The sequence below is a fragment of the Schistocerca serialis genome, chromosome 3 (genome assembly GCF_023864345.2).
Source record: "Schistocerca serialis cubense isolate TAMUIC-IGC-003099 chromosome 3, iqSchSeri2.2, whole genome shotgun sequence".
In the NCBI taxonomy this organism is placed as follows: Eukaryota; Metazoa; Arthropoda; class Insecta; order Orthoptera; family Acrididae; genus Schistocerca; species Schistocerca serialis.
In genome coordinates this window covers 94,392,544-94,414,126 of record NC_064640.1, presented here as the reverse complement: position 1 = coordinate 94,414,126, position 21,583 = coordinate 94,392,544, and the positions used below count along the sequence as shown (strand labels likewise).

At 39.6% G+C, this 21,583-nt stretch overlaps 1 protein-coding gene across 1 annotated transcript in view; it reads left to right on the top strand.

Moving 5' to 3' along the window:
• Positions 1–21,583, top strand: part of LOC126469758 (talin-1) — a 204,141-nt gene that overhangs the window by 162,008 nt on the left and 20,550 nt on the right. Inside the window, exons 42-43 of the mRNA XM_050096984.1 lie at positions 819–944; positions 8,482–8,727. Coding sequence (XP_049952941.1) covers positions 819–944; positions 8,482–8,727 — 372 coding nt within the window. The remainder of the gene's footprint in view (positions 1–818; positions 945–8,481; positions 8,728–21,583) is intronic.

The window sequence follows — 21,583 nt, the reverse complement described above, 5'->3', positions numbered from 1 at the left end:
TTCTTTCCTCTCCACTCTATGTGAGTTTCTTATTTACTTGTTTACCATGATGCTGTAGCACTTCCACATAACAACTTTCTTTTTCATTTAGTATCTATTTCAGCATTAATTTTGTGGCTGCCTACAATATATTGCTTTACAGTGCAATTTCAGAACAGTTTGCTTTGAGGCTTTTCCTTTCACAGTTACATAATTTGTCAGTGGATATATCATTAAAATTTTTTGCTAGTTGTGGCATTTTTATACAAGCTAGATTGCAAAATTGACAATGTTTTTCACTGTACATACTTACATTTGTGTAGTCAGCATTAAAAGTGGGTTTTGTATTTCCTGCTTGCGTACTTTGGCTTCAAATGTAATACTGTTTTTAATACAAGCCACAGGTATTGAAATAATTCAAATACACAAACCAGCACTGTATATCTACTAGGTTTTGTTAGGTAGGCTGCATGTTGAAGGCTAGCAGTTACTTACACAACAAATAGTTTTAAAAGCTTGTTGTAGTCTGAATGTGTGTGCAATATGGCTTTCTGTTTTTAAGAATAATGTTCAATTTTTTCCTGCTGTTGTTTAGGTTTTCAGTATGCATTCATATGAGTTTGATTGTATATTTCATTTACAAAAATAAATATCCAATTATTTGTCACATGTCTATCAGCATAAGTTGTGATGCAAAATTATTTCATATTTGCATAGAATTTTCATTTCTTTGCCAATGTGTTTCATTTAAATTTCCTTGCCTGCAAAATGTATTTGATGAATAGGAAGTACCACGTAAGATTTAATATGTTTGTGGAACTGAACATTATATTTTACAGGAAGCTGACGAGAGCTTGAACTTTGATGAGATGATACTGGAGGCAGCAAAGTCAATTGCTGCTGCAAACTCTGCTCTAGTGAAAGCAGCTTCAGCTGCCCAACGGGAACTAATTGAAACAGGAAAAGTGAGTTTTTTTTCAGCTGTGTATATGTAGGATGGAAGCTGTCTTATACTTTTTGTGTTAACCTGAAGCCTTTATTTGGCTCCACCTTTAAAATTTTGCTGATTGAATGGGTCTTTTTGAATGTAGTGAATAGCTACAGTAATTTATTTAAAATTTTCATCCCAATGCCTAAAACACTCTTATTTTTATGTAAATCGGGGAAAATTTCCGCAATATTAGAACAGTTGTTGAAGCAGCAGCTTTATTCATCCGTAGATCACTTTTACTGAGGTATTGGAAATGTCTTAGTATTGTAATTTAAGAAATAAAAAACAACATAGTTCACATATACAGGCATTTACATGCTTACAGGCTTAGTTTGAGAATAATGGGACAGGTAGTCTTCCGTGGCCTTAAAGTAGGAACCGTCCCATCATTTGCCTGAAGTGATTTTTGAAAAATCACAGAAAACCTAAGTCAGGATGTCTGGGTGAAGATTGGAGCCTGCACCCTCTCAAATACACAGCTAATCTGCTTAAAACAATGCTACTGTTTGGACTTTTAGTGCTTGCACTGTTGGAAATCAGTGTTGCTTAATATCAATATTATCAGTTGCAGAGTTAATATTCTGTGTTATTGCTTGTACTTTAATTTCAGTAAGGAAAAGTTTGGGCTATGAGGTGAAAATGTGGCATGACAACAAATTTCCACTCACTGTACAGGGGAAAAATGAGCAGCAGACAAGACACAATGAAGCAGTTACAGTTGTTGCTCAGCTATCAAAATACAGCCCTTTTTCAGTTCCTTACACACACACACACACACACACACACACACACACACACACACATTCTCTCTCCTGGTGTTATGATTTCACTAGATCATGTAGTGATCACATATGTAGTCAGTGAGAGTCAGTAGAAGAGCTAGTTGTTACCTAGAGAGATAGGTACGAAATGGCGGAGACAGTTTCTGCAAGTGTGCACAAGAAACTGGTGAATCCATACATAAGAAAAAGTTTCTGCAAGTTTGAGCAAGAAACTGGCAAATCCATACACAAGGAAAAAATGTTGAAGAGGTGGGTGACATAGTATTGTGGAAGAATGATGAGAGAGGGACATAATGATAGAGAAATTTGGTGCAGCAAGTGTAAATGAGAAAACTAAACTAAAGCGCAAAGAGATGTACTTGATAAAGGGGGCAGGAGAATAGAAGCAGGAGGAAAGGCAGGAAGTTGCATAAGAGCTGGTGCTTAATAGAGAGGATACAAATTGCTTAGGTTGGGAAGACTTACATGTCATGTTGAGTATTGGTCTTTGCACCTCTATAGTCAAGATTGCCCTTGGCTTAGGAAGAGTGCAGTGGTTGCAGCAAAGTTGGTATAGGACAGGGCTGATTTTACAAGTGACCATGCATTTTACAGAATAGGATACACTGATGAGCCAAAACATTATGCCCACTTCCCACCATTGAGATTGACTGCCACCTGGTGGTATTGGTACGTTGTGCAATAGGGAAGTTATATAAGTGGGGCAGGGGTGAATGGGGAATAATTCTAGCAGTGATAGAGGCCAAAGATGGTGAAATCCACTGACATAAGTGATTTTGACAACGGGCAGATTGTTATGGCCTGGCCCCCAGGATGTGCTACTGTCATGCGTCTCTGTGGAAAATGGTTGAAGGACGGTGAAACCACAAGTAGACAACAAATTGTTGGACATTCGTGCCCCATCACAGAACATGGAGATCTGAGGCTTGCCCACTCTATAAAGCAGAATAGGTGGCAATCTGCTTCAGTTCTAATGTCAGAGCATGGTGCTAGTGCATGCATATGTCTCTCAAAGCACACCATTCAGTGCACAATGTTGAACATGGGGCTCCACAGCAGATGAGGCCTACTTGTTCCCATGTTGACCCGACATAATCAGTTAAGATTGCAGTGGGCATGGAATCATCCAGGTTAGACCAGGGAAATGGTCTGGAAAATGTAGCATCTATTTTTTGCAAAATTCACAACTATTTGTCAACTAGGCGAGTCAAGACAAAGATGTAGTGCTTCGAAATCGACTGTTAAAAAAGTGCTGATAGGTGAACTTTTTGGCTGGAATGTTTGCATTTGCAAAAACTTAGTTTTTTTTCTGGAATGGCCTTTGTTTTTTTCCTTTGGCTGTATTGAAGTGTTCAACAAACATCTGTTCTATTGAGAAGCAGTCAAATTTGCTGCCATCGAACTGAATACATTTCTGATTTAATGTGTTTCCCAACATTGGTTTACTTTTCCTGACCAAGTCAATGACTACAAAATCCACACAAATATTAATTTCAACCATTCATGGTCATGCAGAGATACGCAACCCATACTTGACAGCACTGCAGGTAGAATGGGCTTAGCATAGAAATAGAAATGAAAATAACTTCCAATATTAGGGGAAGAATTTCAACGCAGTTAAAATATGAGACAGGGTTTGTTTTCGGGTCACCAGTGCGGACACTATATACATTTAGACGGCTGTGAGTGTAAACAAAGTGGAATTTTGACCACTAGAAGGGAGAGGAGCAGTGCCTAGAAACAAGCCCCTGCCTCCCTCTCGCAGTGCAGTAGTCTGCAACCGTGTCCTGTCAAAGCAGAATTAACATATTGTTGTAGGAATTGCCAGCTTGTTCTGCTGTTGTAAGGGTCCTAATTGAAATTCGTGATGGACCAGGGTTAGTCTTTCCACTCATTTCTAAATAAGATTAAAAAGAAAACATGAGCAATGCACAACACACAATGTTTGGGAACAACTACTGCACAATTGCTGGTTAAGACTGGCAGACTGTTAACAAGATAGCTCAGGCCCGACTGCTAGCAATATTCGATGCAACCACAGTTAGAAATACTTGCTACCTCAAACTGCCATGCATCATACCATGAATGTTTGAACATTAGCCAACAAACAAATGTACGTGTTTCTTTGTTCTAAGATGCTAGGTCCCACTACTATGTTGCATTACGCAGCATGTTTCTCATACAGCCCATTCAGCTGCTCACAGTTGGAATGGCACCAGAGCATCAAGTCCACTGATACATTGTTGTGCTTCTGCATTTTTTGGTTTCCAGACACATTCTTATGCAAATGATCTTACCAAATTGGGCTTCGCGGGATGATGTGCAACACCAGTAACAAAAAAATTGGTTGCATTTTTTATATTTATATGCAGAACAAAAAAACTTATTTCAAATTACAATGGAATTGTTCATCTGGATACAATTTACTATGAAATAGCATTTATTAGGTAATAGTACATTTTGAGGCAGGATTCACATTTATCACAACAAGCAAATTTTTCCTGTCCCTAACCACGGATCAATGGAAATGTGTCACTTGTTTGATGAATTACATTTCTTGTCACACCAAGTTGATGATCATGTCAAGTTATGCTGGCATCCAGACAAATGGCTGCTCAATACTTGCACTGGGTCACGGGTGTAGGCCTGTGAGGACAGTATTATGTTGGGATCTATGCTAGTAATCAAAGGCATCATGACAGCTGTGAACTACGTGAACATTATTGCAAACCACCTTCGTACATGACTAGATAGCGTAGGCACCTTACTCGAGGATAACTGTCCATGTCACAAGGCCAGAATCGTGCTGCAGTGGTTTGAGGAGCATGATGATGAACTCATACTGTTATCTTGGCCACCAAATTTGCCTGATCTGAAACTGATGAAACACATCTGGAACACTATTGGGCTCCAGCTCCGCACTCATGAACTACCAGCCCATAATATTCATAAATTGTGTTAAATGCATACACATCACGTTACCACATACATCTGGAAACCTACCAATGATTTGTTGAATTCTTACTGTGCAGTGTTTTTTCTGTACTGCATTACAAAAGAGGATCAAAATGCTGTTGAGCAGATGGTGATTATGTTTTGGCTCATCAACGTGTGCTCGTAACAACCAAAATGAGTCATAGACAGACGGTGAATGAATGGGTGGGTATTGAAACCAGATCTTTCCCAAGGATATGGTGCATGAGGCTAGAGTGTGGTAGCAGGGATATGACTTTTGGAAGCATTTTGGTGAGTATGAGCACAGTAAAATGTAATCAATGCCTTCACACAGGGCATGGTTTAATAGTTCCAGTCCATAGTAGTTCTGGATAGTAAGCTGAACGATTTATACGTCGGGAGGGGAAGGGTGGGATCGGGGAATCATGAACATAGAAGAATAACAGACAGTACACACTCAATACACAAGACACGTGTGTATGTGAAGCAATTTGGGAGACTTACGAGAACTACGTGTTTGGGGGGTGGCTGCCTGCAGCAAGGGTGCACTGAAAGAAAGTTTTTGGAGCAGAATGGGTGAGGTTCAGAGGGAGAGATGATGAAGAGTAGTGAATCTCGAAGCTCAGGAAAATGAACTGCTGAGTGAAAGAGGACTGCTAGAAGGAATCAGTTCATGTTGTAATGATTGAGTCCAGTTCATAAAAGTGTTCTCTATGACATATTATTGTTAATGCATGTCGTTCCTGTAGTCTCTGACTGTTTTCTTCCCCTTTACATGCATGGCAAATGTTTGGTTGAAAATGGTTACACTTCAAGACTTTAGTAAGACAAAGTACTGTGATATTTGACATCATAAATACTGGGTGTTTCAAAATGAATATACGGGTTTTAACGGTTTGTAGCATTTTTAACGTTCAACTTACAATCATAAATAATACATCAAATGAAAGTGTAACTCAAACAGTTTTGTTTCTATATACCTGTGTGCAAAGGAAAAAATGTGGAACAACGAAGAGCGAATGAAGAACGTGTTGAACGAGTGAGTGTCTTTCATGCTTAGTCCTAAGAAATCAGTTCGTAAGGGTAGTTGCGAAGTCTGTGTGGAGACCTTTAAGGAGACATTTACAACTATGGTCTTATCGTTTGCAGTTGTTACAAGCTCTAAAGTCTACAGAATATGGTTTATGTGCCAACTTTGCAAAACATATGTTGCTGCTTGATGATGAAGATTTTCTGTATTATGTCGTCTTCAGTGATGAATCGACGTTTAACCTAAGCAGAAATGTGAAGACACATAATGAGTGCATCTGGGGAACAACAAATCCCCACGAGGTGGTACAGCTGCAACGAGACTCACCTAAAATCAGTGATTTTTGTGTGCCATATCCCAGCTGAAGGTTTATGGATCTTTCTTTTTCGGTGAAGCAGCTGAAAGTGGTGTTTCTTATCTTTATGCGCTACAACTATGCCTTTCTCCTCAATTGGAAGAAGCTGAACAACAGAACTTTATTTGGTAGCAATTTGGCGTGCCGGCTCACTGACATAACTAATACGCAATTGGTTAACCAACGTTGTATACGACCGCTGGTCTGGCCGCAAGCTGCCATGTGACAGAGCTTGTTTTGCGTGACCTCCAGGTTCACACAGAATCTGACACCATGACATTTTTATCTCTGGGGCTTCATAATTGAACATGGTATATGCTTTTGCTGCCATCTGATCTACCAGACTTAAGAAATAGCATTTTTGCAAAAATTACTCCATGCACATACACTGAGCAAAGTTTGGGAAGAATTTGCCTTTCGACTCTGTGTGACAAATGGTGCTCACACTGAAGACGTGTAAGAGAAACTGTAAGAGTTGCTCTTTTATGTGATGTATTATTTATAATTGTAAGTTTAATGTAGTAAATGCTAAAAACCCTTAAAACTCATATACATTTTGAAACAACCTGTATATCATAAGCTCTGGAAATTTTTGTGTGCCATCATTGAACTTATACATATTCAAAAATGCTTTCTAAGCATTTCTCTGAAATGTTGTGGAATTAGTTTGCAATATTTTTATTATTGTGATGATAACATATGACTATTTATGATACTTTCATTTGTCTAAATCGCTTCAAACAAATCCTTAAATATTTGGTTCAATATGGCATTTGCCGAGTCTAGTATTTTCCAAACATAACCTAAGTTTCTTCTTCAGTAATTTCATCTTACAGAGTCATCAGTTTGTTTAAATTGAAGAATAGCAATAATAAAATAAACCACATGGTGATACAATACAGGATATAAATATCAGTCAGTATATCTGTAAATCAGTACTTACTGGATACATGTTAAGCAGCAGAGAGAGAGAGAGAGAGAGAGAGAGAGAGAGAGAGAGAGAGAGAGGTTTCCCTAAAGCACTTACAACAAATGCTCGAACAAGTTCTTTGAAAAGGACGTTTACAATTTCATACCATCCTCACCCAGTCCAAGTTTGTGCTCGCATTCTAAAGACCTTGTTGTTGATGAGACATTAAACCCTATCTTCATTTGATAACAACCTACTAACACACAAAGGTTCTAGAAACATTTTGAAAAAACAAAAGAAATTGATAAATTGTTAATAATAACAATAATAATAATAAATCCTACAGGGCAGGATAAAGTTACAGATGCTTAGAATATTTTTATGAAAGAGAGTGAGGATCCTCATTAGTATGCAAGTTTATAGAACACTGTTAATAGTTTTTTTTGATTTGACAGTAATTTAAGGACGAGACAGTCCACAGATGAAATGTAGATGTGCAGTTGGAAGAGAACTATTGACAGGTGGCAATAAAGTATTTACATTTTATTGAAAACCCTCCATGCACTGTACTCAAGCAACTGAAAACATCTACCAGGTCATAGCAGCTTTGGTAAAAAAAAACAAAAAAAAAGTGGGGTAGGGGGGGCATGTATGCAGGTGGGAGAGGGCAGCTATTAGTGTTAAATATTATATCCTGAAATATATAATGTAAGACTGTTGTACTTATAAATTTGTTTACAAACAAGGGAGTTTGTATACTAATACATCAAATTGAGGCCTGAAGAAATTTCTGTAAAACATCTGTTAGCTTTAATTTTTACATCACTGTTTGAATGCGTTTCACTCCCTGTGGATAGCCACTGAGTGCTTATTGATCGACACTCAGGATTTTTTACGGTGGGTGTTTTTTTATTTGTTGAGTCATGAAAGAAAAAGATACTATTGAACAGTAGTTGTTTAAAATATGTAGATGTTTACAGATGATGTATTTCAGGCTGTAACACCATATTAACAAATACTTCAGGAAAGACCAAAATTGCAGTCATGTCCCACTTTTGCCTGTTGTGGTACTCTGAACTCCTAGGCATAGTATTGTACAAGGTATTGAATTTTGAAAGTGAGTGGTGCAGCTAAGATACAATGAAGTTCTTAGATGTAAATAAAATATTTGTTGCTATCTATGTGTTCTTTATCATATTGCTGTGTGTTCTTTATCATATTGCTGTGTGTCTGTGATTCCTAACTTTTCCCCCACTCATTTATTGTTGTAGGCCTCACCATTTTAAATATATGCAAAGACAAAAATACTTTAAATGAACTACAAATAAAATAAAATCATCAGTGGAAAACATTCTTTTCAAGCAGCAGCTATTCACAAAAAAGTGTATAATAGCCCTTTCGCATTGTGTTCAGTGCAGACTGGTTGCTAATAGTTATGTTCAAGAGTTGTTGAAAAATAAATTCTGGGTTTTTTTCCAGGTAAGTCGGCAACCTCTGACTAGCTCTGACGACGGTCAGTGGTCAGAAGGCCTTATCTCAGCAGCTCGACTGGTTGCTGCAGCCACACACAGTCTAGTAGAATCAGCCAACTCACTCGTTCAGGGTATGTCAAGTGAGGAGAAGCTTATATCGAGTGCTAAACAGGTGGCATCTTCAACAGCACAGCTACTTGTTGCATGCAAAGTGAAGGCTGATCCAGACAGTGAAAGCACAAAGCGACTGCAGGTAATTGGGCCATATATGTAACATTTACTTCTTTGTGAAAATCCATATACAAACTCTGAGTATTAATCTTATGTTTAAGTCAAATCATTATTATTATATCGATACAAGATGAGAAAAGTGGAATTCTTGTGTTTCAAATGACTATTGGTTGACATAATACTGACTATGTCCAAGAGGTTAACTTAGCTTCTTAGATCCTTGTAATTAACTGGTAAAAACATTCTGCTGTTGTTACAGTGACATGAAACAAGTATTATCTTAAATTTATTTAGTTAGACTCCTTCTGAGTCTCAATTAATTTGTCACATTCATGACTAGGAGAGGCGAAGTCTTGTTTTCCTACGTTCCAGCTTCTGTACAGTTGGACTTCATTAGTCTAAACTGTGGAATGTGAATATCTGTTGTGGACGCTGAATGTTGTATTTAACATTTTTGAGATTTCAGCTAATTTTTGGGTATCCGTATGGATGAACCATTCTTAGAAGAAAGAAACTGACATTTTTGTTTAAATTTAGAAAAAAATTTTCAAAAGAAGCTAGCAGTGAAGTTATTTAAAAAAGTACGTGGTTCATTAGAGGGGGGGGGGGGGGGGGTAGCAGGAGAATTATTGCTGTCGTTGCCATCTTCACATAGAGCATTGTCTTCATTTCCATCTAGTGAATTTGTGATACAACCTTTTTCGAAGGATTTTTCCTTCAATGGTAACTGAATGAAGCCCCATGCATATTTCACCCACTCACAATTCTGGGACAGATTGGGCTGCTGGGTTTTTCCACTCGGTGTGAACGTGTGGTTTCCATCAGCCATACATTGTGTGTATCACTATTTAAGTGCAACCTAAAATGGCCGATATATACACACATCTAGTGGTTGCAGGACAGATGTTAGGCCTGCAGGAATAATAGCCAAGTCAGTTTTCCCTTTTTGTAACTTGTCTCGCACTTCTCTAGTTCTATGTCTGCGGAAACTGTCTGGGACCAACACCTTATGTAAATTCAGTAATGCACCAGGGTAATGTTGCCAAAATTTTGACAACCACAAGGTCATTGTCCATCCATCCATCCATCCATCCATTCAGGTTCGCTCTCAGCAATTGCCTTTTACTGACATTTTTGGAATAGTTTCCCTTTTAAATATCACATTCGGTGATAGCTTTTGTCCATCGCCAGTTACACACATCATCACTGTATGCCTTTGCTTTTAATTGCCACCAGTTCGTATCGTGATGCTGGAGTCCTCCTTCCTCTTCAAAGTGTTGTCAAGCAACATCTCAAAATAGACTGGCGTTTGATCTGTGTTAATAATTTGCGATAGTATATAGGAATGTTTGTAGTGCAAATTTATCATGTAGCGATGAAAATCCACTACTTTTTCCTCATAATTGCCTGGAAGCCATTGAGTGATTATAGTTTCCTCTGGAACCCTAATCCATTTCGATTGAAAATTCTTGATAGCTAGCCTCTGCTAGCTTTGAAACTGGTGATGCCTAGTTGTTTGGCAAATCCAGTGCTTTGAGTTGCCACATTTCACTAGTCACTGTACATCCATATTGTTGTTTCTCAACTTCATTATCACAAAGCCTCTTTTTTTTTTAAAGGTCAAGATGCTTCGCTTTGTGGCCATGAAATGCCTGGCAATTTCTGTTTGTTTCTTGAAGCTGCATTTTGTTTTTTCGCCATTCATGAATACAATCCTTGCTAACATCAGAGTTTCTTCCCACTGCTCAGTTTCCAGTGTTCTCTGCTTCTTCAGCTATTTTCAGTTTTCCTTTAGCTGTGTGTGAGTGATAATGAGAACTTCTAGCCATAATTAACAAGTGGTTAATACTTAACTTCTAATGTACTACTTACACGCCACAGACTGAGGCTGCAACAACGCTGTAATATGACAGGAACTGGAGCATAATTACAATTAATATGTGCACCTCAGTTTTTCATCCTTAAATTCAGGAGAAAGTATATATGGATTATTCGTGTATATACAGTAATTCATGATTCATCTGACACCACCTATGAACATTTGCTTCTGTAATATCTAATTGTCTTCCTGCTGCACAGTTGTTTGTGGTCTTTGTGTCATGAATAACCATTAGCATAAAATTAGTTTTGTATTATCTGTGTGAACCAATTATTAACTGTAAACCCCTAGATCTACATTTCTCAACAGAGCCACAGCTGTGATTAACATCCATTATTGATCATTACAATTTACTGTTCTTACATCATTAAGCAAATTGAATAACAACAGTATGTTATCCTCTCGGCCTCTTGGCACTGATTCGACAGAATCTGGATCACTTCAGGCTAACAGTGTTTTTTGTCATTTATTGCCATTTTGAAAACCGACAGTGCTGTCAAATAGTAGCTGCATTAGTGGTGGTGTTGGAACCTCATGTTTCATTTATTATGACATATTTTGGGTATTCCGTGTGAACATATGTGTGTTAGAATAGTTTCTCTCCTATAGAAATTTATATTTTTAGTTCAGTGCAGACTATATTTAGATTCAGGTAAACAGCAGGTTAAACATGGTAGATGTTCATAAAATGCAATTTCGTGTGGTTGGCAGCACGATGAAATTTGCTGCCCACTCCCCACTACTTCCCTCATATTCACCCATGTTAGTGCCACCACACACTCTCACATCTTTTTGAAATCATCAAAGTATATCTGCATTTGATCTCAGCTATCAAAACTTCATCTGTGAACTTACATTAAGCTATTACACGATGTAAAAATGTTGACCTCAGCAACCAAAGCATTACTGCAAATGTAAGGTGACACTTCTTTTCTCTAATTAAAAATTTGGTAAAACCTCATCTTATGGTAATTAAGGTAATTGGATGGATGGATGGATGGATGTTCTGGCTAGGAAAAAGAGCATGTTGGTAAATAACTTTAGACTGCGTAGTAGCAACAGAGATATGAATTTTTTCCAGGAAAAGTTTTACTTGGTTTAAACTTCTGCAGTGAAAAAGAGAATTGTTGCATAAGCTTAATGTATTGTCAAGTTACTTTCTCATTTAGCCTCCTCTTGTATGTAACTCCATTTGGAACTGCCAACTTCAAGTCATGAGTTCATATAGGGAAAATCATCTTACTTACATAGTCTGTTCAGTTCCTGGAGCAGAATGCTCAGAAGGATGTTGTCATTGGGAAAAACGAATCTGGCTTTCTACAAGTTGGAATGTAGAATGTTTGCTCACTTAATCTGTTAGGTAGATTACAGAATTTAAAAAGAGAAGTGGATGGGTCGAATGTGGACACAGCGGGACTAATGAGTTTCAATGCCAGGAAGAACAGGACTTCTTGTCAGGTGAGTACAGGGGTATTGATACAAAATCAAATAGGGTTAATGTAGGAAGGGTTATGTCTAATAATGAATAAAAATGTACTATGTACAGCATAGTGAATGCATTATGATAACCAAGATGGACACAAAGCCATTACTCACCACAGTAGTACAAATTTGTATGCTTACTAGAGCTGCAGAAAATGAAGAGATTGAAAGACCATATGATGAGGTAAAAATAATTAAGTGAGACAAGAATTTAATTCTGATGGGAGACTAAAATTTAGTATGAAGAAAAGGAAGAGAAGGACAAACAGTAGAAAAAGCTTGGGTAAAGGATGAATGGGGAAACCACTTAGTAGAATATTTGCCCACAACACAATTTATTCACTACCGACACTTGGTCATGAAAGAAGGTTCTATATGGAAGACACCTAGAGACACCAGAAGGTTTCGCTTATATTATATAATGATAAGACAAAGATCACAAAACCAGATTTTATACTGCAAAATTTTTTGGGGGGCAGTTGTGGACTTTCACCGTAATTCAGTGGTTGTGAACTACAGAATAAAACTGACATAATAGCAGAGAGGTAGGAAATTAAGGAGGTGGGACCTGAATAACTTGCAAGAACCACTGGTTATTGAGAGTTTTAAAGGGAATTAGGCAATGAGTAACTGAAACAAGGGAAAGGAATACAGTAGAAGACAAATGAATAGCTTTGAGAGATGAAACGGTGAAGGTAGCAGAGGATCATATAAGGTAAAAAGACAAGACCCAGTAGAAATCCTTAGGTAACATTAGAGACATGGAATTTAATTGACAAAAGCAAAAAGTGTAAAAATGCAGCAGATTATGCAAGAGGGAATATAGACGTCTAAAACTGAGATTGATAAGAAGTGTAAAATGGCAAAGTGGGAGTGGCTAGTGGGCAAATGCAAAGCTGTAGAAGCATGCATGAGTGTATGAAAGACAGATGATGCATATGGGAAAATTAAAGAAACCTATGATGAAAAGAGAATCAGCTGTATGAATGTCACGAGGTAAAACAGTACAAAGCAAAGAAGGGAAGAGTGAAAGTTGGAAGGACTCCATAGGAGGACTATGTAATGGTAATGATTTGAAGACAGTATTATGAAAAAGGAATAGGAACTAGATGATTAAGTGAGAAGAATTTGACCTGAAAGACCTAAATGGAAACCAGGCACCTGGAGTAGATGACATTCCCTCAGAATTATTGAGATCCTTAGGAGAATGTATGACAGAACCATTATACCTGGCAACAGATGAAATACCCTCAGACTTGCAGAAGACTGTGATAATTCCAGTTCCAAACAAGGCAGGTGCCATCAAGTTTAAATATTACCCAACCATTAGTTTAATAAATAGTGGTTGAAAAATACAGATGTGAAGTTTATACATGAGAATGGAAAAACTGCTATAAGCCATCCCCTCCACCCCCCCCTTGGGAAAGACCAGTTTGGGTTCTGGAGAAAGGTTTAGATAGAAGGAAACAATACAGGATTGTAGAAAGGAATAGAAACTTTTGAAATGCGGTGCTACAGATGATTGCTGAAGATTAAATGTGTTGTGACCGTGACTGGAACGGTCGCGGGGTTGCCGTGAACGAAAGTGCAGCGGGACCGAACGGGAGCGGCCCGCAAACAAACGAAATGGACAAACGGGAAAGGACAGACACGAACGACGACTGACAACTAAGCAAGACACTCATAACAACACCACGCAAGAAGCAATGGGGTCACAAGTGAAACCCTCAAGAAATCAACAACGTCCACTCATACACGGAAATAAGCAAAGTAAACATGCTGTCTGTAGGCGAGATATCGAGAGACTCGCGCGAATATCAGACTGCCTCACTGAGTGAGGGGCAGGCGCTTAAATACATGATAGAGTACATTGCTATTGGCTGCTGGGACCACGTGCTCCACCATGGGGCCCTCACACTTGTCCAGCCGATAGTGTAAACCTGCTGATTGCAGAGCGTGAAATAAGGTGCTGTGGTTTTGCAAATGTTCCTAGGGGGAATGCCCAGTGACCAAGATGTCATCCAGATAATTCACGCAGGTGGGGATAGGCTGTGTAAGCTGCTCTAGAAACTGCTGGAAAATGGCCAGTGCCGAAGAGACACCAAATGGAAGGTACTTGTACAATCCGAAAGGCGTATTGGTAACCAAGATGTTCTGGGAATTGGCATCCAAGGGTAACTGGTGATATGCCTCAGGCAGGTCGATCTCTGGAAAGTACTCTCCCCTGGCAAGCTTGGCAAGAAGGTCTTCCTGTTGGGGAATGGGGTAAGTGTCTACGAGGGACTGAGCATTGACAGTAGTGCCGAAGTCGCCACACAGCTGAAGGGACCCATTGGGTTTCCGTAGGACCACCAATGGTGTCACCCAGGCACTGTATGTCACAGGCTCCAGAACGCCAGCAGCCTGGAGCCAATCAAGTTCCTGCTTGACTGCCGGCTGTAAGCCACCGGAAGGGATCAGGCCCGGAAAAAGCGAGACTGCACATCCGTCCGAAGTGTGATGTGTGCCTGAAAATCTGAAGCACATCCGAGATCGGTTGCAAATGACGATGCAAAACCTGAGCACATATCATCCAAGTCCTGAAAAGGAACAGCCGTGGAAACGACCTTAACATAATCTGAAATTGAAAAGCCAAACAGTTGAAAGGCATCAAGGCCAAAAATATTTGAAGCCGATGTATGGTCGACGACAAATAGGGTAAGGAGGTGGGGAACACATTTGTACGTCACCTGGACGACGAACTGCCCACGAAGGGGACTGGAACTGTCTCTGCAGGTGACCAAACGCCGAGAGGAAGGTGACAACTCTGGATAGCCCGGGCTGGTATATGTCGCCATATTAATCAGGGAGACGGTGGCCCCATTGTTGACTTGAAAATGGACATCCTCAGTGAAAAGGCGGAGCGTGAGGTAAAGCTTCAGTGCTGATGGGTCATCCAGTGGGACGACCATTTGCAGAGCATGTACAGTATCCTGAGGCCCAGGAGGGGCCAGACTGGAGCGAGGCGAGCGACTACGACAAACCGATTGGATGTGGCCCTCCTTGTCGCACAGCGGGCACGTTATCCAGCAGTGGGGACAATCAGCTTGAGAATGTGTGGTAAAGCACTGTGGGCAAGATGGAAGTGGGCCGCGCAACCGGCGACGAGGGGCAACCGGAGGTGCCGATGCCATAGACATGTCGAACAGGGGGAGTCCCGACGGTGCTGGCCTCTGTTGGCCGGGCCACATTGACATTGTGAGGGTGGAACCCGCCGAGACGCATCGATCGCCCCACTTGCGGCCACACCGTGAGACGCTCGTTAGCCGCTTGAGCAATTTCAAATGAGTGAGCAATGCGGAGAATCTCTTCCAAGGAGGGGTTATCGAGTTTCAATGCCGCATTGCATACCTCGAGATCGGGAGCCAGCTGAACCACCACATTCCGGATCAGGGGGTCCACATATGAAACCTTACTACACTGCTGATTGGTGCACATAAAAACGCATCAATGGCTGAGACCCTGCAAGTCCGTGACCCAGGAACGATGAGATTGACCAGGCTGTTTGTGGTACTGGTGGAACTCCAGTAGAGAGGCGAGCAGAGAGGAAAGAACATGTCTGGGGAGGCCCAAGACAAGAACGACGACCACTGCAAGGAGTCATCCGTGACTTGAAAAGCCGTGAAATGTTGTTCCAGCCGATGTAAGCATGTTTCCCAGTCTTCTGTAGCATCATTAAAAGGGGGAACGACGGCGGACGTGGGAAAGCATTGGGCACCTGAGGACTCGGAAGCTGTTGTGGTAGTGCGCCCTTTGCATCAACTTTGTTCATTAGCAACTGCATCGACTGCTGTAAGATGTCTAACTGGAGCTGCTGCTGCTGCTGCTGCATGAGCTGCTGCTGTTGCTCCAGAAGACAGACCAACTTCACCTCCATGCTAACAACTACAGCCATTTACCTCGTCGCCAAATTGTTGTAACCACGACTGTTCTGGTCGCGGGGTTGCCATGAACAGAAGCGCGGCGGGACCGAACGGAAGCAGCCTGCAAACAGACAAAATGGATGTAGGGGAAAGGACGAACATGAACAGTGACTGACAACCGAGCAAGACACTCAGAACAGGTCGTGTGGCGCGGATTCGAAACCTGTGTCGGTCGGTACCAGAAAATGATACGTCCTGAGGCATTAATAAATTGTCAATTTGATAGTGGAGGGAAGTGTGCACGGTAAAAATTTTAGGAGGAGATCAAGGCTTAACTACAGTAAGAAGGTTCACATGTATTTAGGTTGCAGTAGTTGTTCAAAGATGAAGCAGCTTGTGCATGGTAGACTACCATGAAGAGGTGCGGCAAACCATTCTTCAGACTGAAAGATCACAATAGCAGCAACAGCCTGTTCATAAAAAATGCACATTTTTACTGAAATGTACTTTCAGTAATCACTGATTTGTTTAGTAATTATGTATCTCAAACTAACAGCTCATTTGGTTTGAATGTGAATAACATACTCAAAGCCAGTGTGCACAAATATGGTCATCTAAAGATTAATCAGTTTTCTGACCCTTGTTGGGATTATTCAAGCTTGTGAATCTCCCTCCCACATCTCCTCTTTGCTATTTCTCTGTTAATGTGAAGCATTGCACTGGCAGTATGTAAATTTCTCTAGAAATATCAAACAAATAGCACAATATAACCTCAGTTGGGAGGCTGTTATTTATTAGGTTTACACTTGTTCCCATCAACTGCGTTCCAGCACATGCAGTGAAAGAGTATATTGTGCACTGTATCCGTTAGTATGATCGTTATTTTATTTGTTGCCCAAATTTTTAACACCTCCTTGTGGATTAATGTATTCATTGCTGGTGTAACTTGTGTAAAACTGGGAAATATATTCAAGAAGTGTCCTTTTACTTGTAAATATCGTGTCTCCGTAGTATTCCAGACTCCTCACTTTATAATACTTCAATTAAAACTGAAAATATCTACAGCAGTACCAAATTGTTACTACAGAAATTTCCTAAATTAACAATTTTCTTACTTTGTTAATACCACAATTAGAAATTTTTGTTACCATCTTTACATGATAATTCTTCGTAATACAATTTGTGACATTTATGCCTATCTTCTACTTCGACATAAGAGAAAAATATTTGTTAGCAATATTAAGGAGCTATTTGTCATAGTATGTTATTGTGTGATGGGTCTTCTGACCTTGAGCTGATGCGTTAGTCACATTTATTTTGGTTCTAGATTTTCTGGTGAAGTGCTTAAACACAGCAGCAGTAAACTGCTTGTCTACTGCCAGAACCAGGGAGTTAGTTCACAGTAAAAAATAAAAAAATTAAAGAAAAGTTACAACAAATATTTTCTTAATAAGATAAGAATTCTTGATTCTGTTGTCATTATAATATTTATTGGAAAACCACTGGTTTGTTTTTGTGATATAAGGAGCATCCTTTTATTTTTCAAATTGTTATCCTGCATCCAGTTCCTATGAGCATTAAGCTGTTCGCATGTTTATCTGAAATCTACTGGCAGAGGGTTCAGTGAACCGCATTCAAGCTGTCTCTCTACCATTTCTCTCTCGAACGACATGCAGGAAAAACAACCACTTGAATTTTTGTGTGGGAGCCCAGATTTCCCTTATTTTATTGTAATGATCATTTCTTCCTATGTAGGCGGGTGCCAAGAGAATGTTTTGACAATCAGAGGAGAAAAGTGGTGATAGAAATTTCATGAGAAGATCCTGTCGCAACGAAAAATGCCTTCGTTTTAATGATTGCCACTCCATTTCACATATCATATCAGTGGCACTATCTCCCCTATTTTGGAATAATACAAAACCAGCTGCCCTTCTTTGTACTTTTTCGATGTCATCTGTCAGTCCCACCTGATGCGGATCCCACACCGCACAGCAATACTCCGGAATAGGGTGAACAAACATGGTGTAAGCAGTCACTTTAGTAGACCTGTTGCACCTTCTAAGTGTTCTTGTTCTGCCAATGAATCGCAGTCTTTGGTTTGCTATACCCACAACATTATCTATGTGATTGTTCCTATTTAGGTTATTTGTAATTTTAATTCCTAAGTATGTAGTTTAATTTACAGCCTTCAGATTTGTGCGACTTATCACGTAATCGTAATTTAGCCAATTTCATTTAGTTCTCATGTGAATAACTTCACATTTTTCTTTATTCAGGGTCAGTTGTCACTTTTTGCAGCATACAGATATCGTATCTAAATCGTTTTGCAATTCTTTTTGGTTTTCTGATGACTTTCCAAGACGGTAAATGGCAGCATCATCTGCAAACAATCTAAGACGGCTACTCAGATTGTATCCTATGTCATTAATATGGATCAGGAACAATAGAGGACCTATAACACTTCCTTGGATAACACTGGATATTACTTCTGTTTTACTCGATGACTTTCCATGTATTACTATGAACTGTGACCTTTATGACAGGAACTGAGGCGATATTCCATAGGCATGCAGTTTAGTTAGAAGACGCTTGTGAAGAACGGTTAGAAAGTCTTCTGGAAATCTAAAAATATGGAATCAATTTGACATCCTCTGTCGTTAGCACTCATTACTTCGTGAGTATAAAGAGCTAGTTGTGTTTCGCAAGAACGATATTTTCTGAATCCATGCTGACTGTGTGTCAATAAATTGTTTTCTTTGAGGTACTTCATAATGTTGGGATACAATATATGTTCCAAAACCATACTGAAAATCGACTTTAGTGATATGGGCCTGTAATTCATCGGATTACTCCTACTTCTCTTTTTGGGTATAGGTGTGACTTGAGCAATTTTCCGGTCTTTAAGTATGGATCTTTCTGTGAGTGAGCGTTTGTATATAATTGCTACATACGGAGCTATTGTATCAGCACAATCTGAGAGGAACCTGGCTGGTATACAATCGGGGCTGGAGGCCTTGGCTTTATTAAGTGATTTAAGCTGCTTTGTTACACCAAGGATATCTACTTCTAGGTTTCTCATCTTGGCAGTTGTTCTTGATTGGAATTCAGGAATATTTAGTTTGTCTTCTGTGGTGAAGGAGTTTCGGAAAACGGTGTTTAAGAAATCTGCTTTACTGGCACTGTCATTAGTGACTTAATTGTTATTATAGTGCAGTAAAGGTATTGATTGCGTCTTGCCACTGGTGTGCTTTATACAACCTGAATCTCTCTGGGTTTTTTTTGCCAGATTTTTAGACAGAAGTTCGTTGTGGAAAATATTAAACGCATCTTGCATTGAAGTGCGCTCTATATTTTGAACTTTTGCAAAACTTTGCCAGTCTTGGGCATTTTGTGTTCTTTTAAATTTTACATGCTTTATTTGTTGCTTCTGCAACAGTGATCTGACCCATTTTGTGTACTATGGGGGATCAGTATCATCACTTGTTAATTTATGTGGTATATATCTCTCAGTTGCTGTTGATACTATATCTTTGAAATCATTCCACAGCAGGATCAGATCAGAAGAAGTGAAGATTGTCTCTTAAAAAGGCGTTAAGATCGTTTTTATAAGCTTTTTTAAATACTTTTTTTTTTTTTTTTTTTTTTTTTTTTTTAACTGCCTTGTGATTGCTAATTCCTGTATTCGTCACGACACTCACAAGGGAACCTCCCCATTGCACCCCCCTCAGATTTAGTTACAAGTTGGCACAGTGGATAGGCCTTGAAAAACTGAACACAGATCAATCGAGAAAACAGGAAGAAGTCGTGTGGAACTATGAAAAAAATTAGTAAAATATACAAACTGAGTAGTCCATGCGAAGATAGGCAACATCAAGGACAATGGGACTCGAGGAACGCCGTGGTCCTGTGGTTAGCGAGAGCAGCTACGGAACGAGAGGTCCTAGGTTCAAGGCTTCCCTCGAGTGAAAAGTTTAATTTTTTATTTTCAGTTTATGTGGCAAACTCTTATGTTTTCATCACTTTTTTGGGAGTGATTATCACATCCACAAGAAAACCTAAATCGGACAAGGTAGAAGAATCTTTTTACCCATTCGCTAAGTGTACAAGTTAGGTGGGTCGACAACATATTCCTGCCATGTGACGCACATGCCTTCACCAGTGTCGTATAGAATATATCAGATGTGTTTTCCTGTGGAGGAATCGGTTGCTCTATGAACTTGCGATCAAATGTTTCCGGTTCCCATTGGAGAGGCACGTCCTTCCGTTTACTAATCGCACGGTTTTGCGGTGCAGTCACAAAACACAGACACTAAACTTATTACAGTGAACAGAGACGTCAATGAACGAACAGACAGATCATAACTTTGCGAAAATAAAGAAAGTAACATTTTCAGTCGAGGGAAGACTTGAACCACGGACCACTCGTTCCGCAGCTACTCACTGACCACGGCATTCCTGAGCTCACATTTTCCTTGATGTTGCCTATCTTGCGCATGGACTACTCAGTTTGTATATTTTACTAATTTTTTTTCATAGTTCCACACAACTTCTTCCTGTTTTCTCGATTGATCTGTGTTCAGTGTTTCAAGGCCTATCCACTGTGCCAACTTATAACTAAATCTGAGGGGGGTGCGATGGGGAGGTTCCCTTGTCAGGTTCCCTTGTCAGTATTTGTCCTGGATTATTTGTTGCTAATAGGTCAAGTATACTTTCACAACCACTTCAAGTGGTCTCATGAACTAAGTGTTCAAAATAATTTTCTGAGAAAGCATTCAGTACAATTTTGGATGACGTTTTATGCCTGCCACTGACTTTAAATGTATAATTTTTCCAGCATATTGAGTGTATTATTTTCACACCTGTCATTACCTGCTTCCTTTGGGATTGGAATTATCACATTCTTCGTAAGTCTGAAGGTATTTTGTCTGTCTCATACATCTTGCTCACCAGATGGAAGAGTTTTCCTGTGGCTGTCTCTCCCAAGACCATCAGATGTTTTAATGGAATGTTGTCTACTCCTGGGGCCTTGTTTTGTCGTGGGTCTTTCAGAGCTCCGTCAAATTTTTCATGCAATGTCATATCTCCCATTTCATCTTCATCCATGTCCACTTCCATTTCCGTAATATTGCCCTGAAGTACATTGCTCTTGTATAGGCCCTCTATATACTCCTTCAGTCTTTCCGCTTTCCCTTGTTTGCTTAGGACTGGTTTTCCATCTGAGCTCTTGATATCCGTACAGGTGGTTCTCTTTTCTCCAAAATGTTTCTTTAATTTTTCTGTCGGCAGTATCTATATTACCCCTAATGATACATGCTTCTACATCATTACATTTTTCCTCTGGCCAGCCCTGCTTATCCGTTTTGCACATCCTGTCAATCTCATTTTTGAGACGTTCATAGTCCTTTTCGCTTGCTTCATTTACTGCATTTTTATATCTTCTCCTTTCATCAATTAAATACAATATCTCTTCTGTTACTCAAGGGTTTCTACTAGCCCTTGTCTTTTTACCTATTTGGTCCCCTGCTGCCTTCACTATTTCATCTCTCAAAGCTACCCATTCTTTTTCTGCTTTGTTTCTTTCCCCTGTTCGTGTCAACTGTTCCCTAATGCTTTCC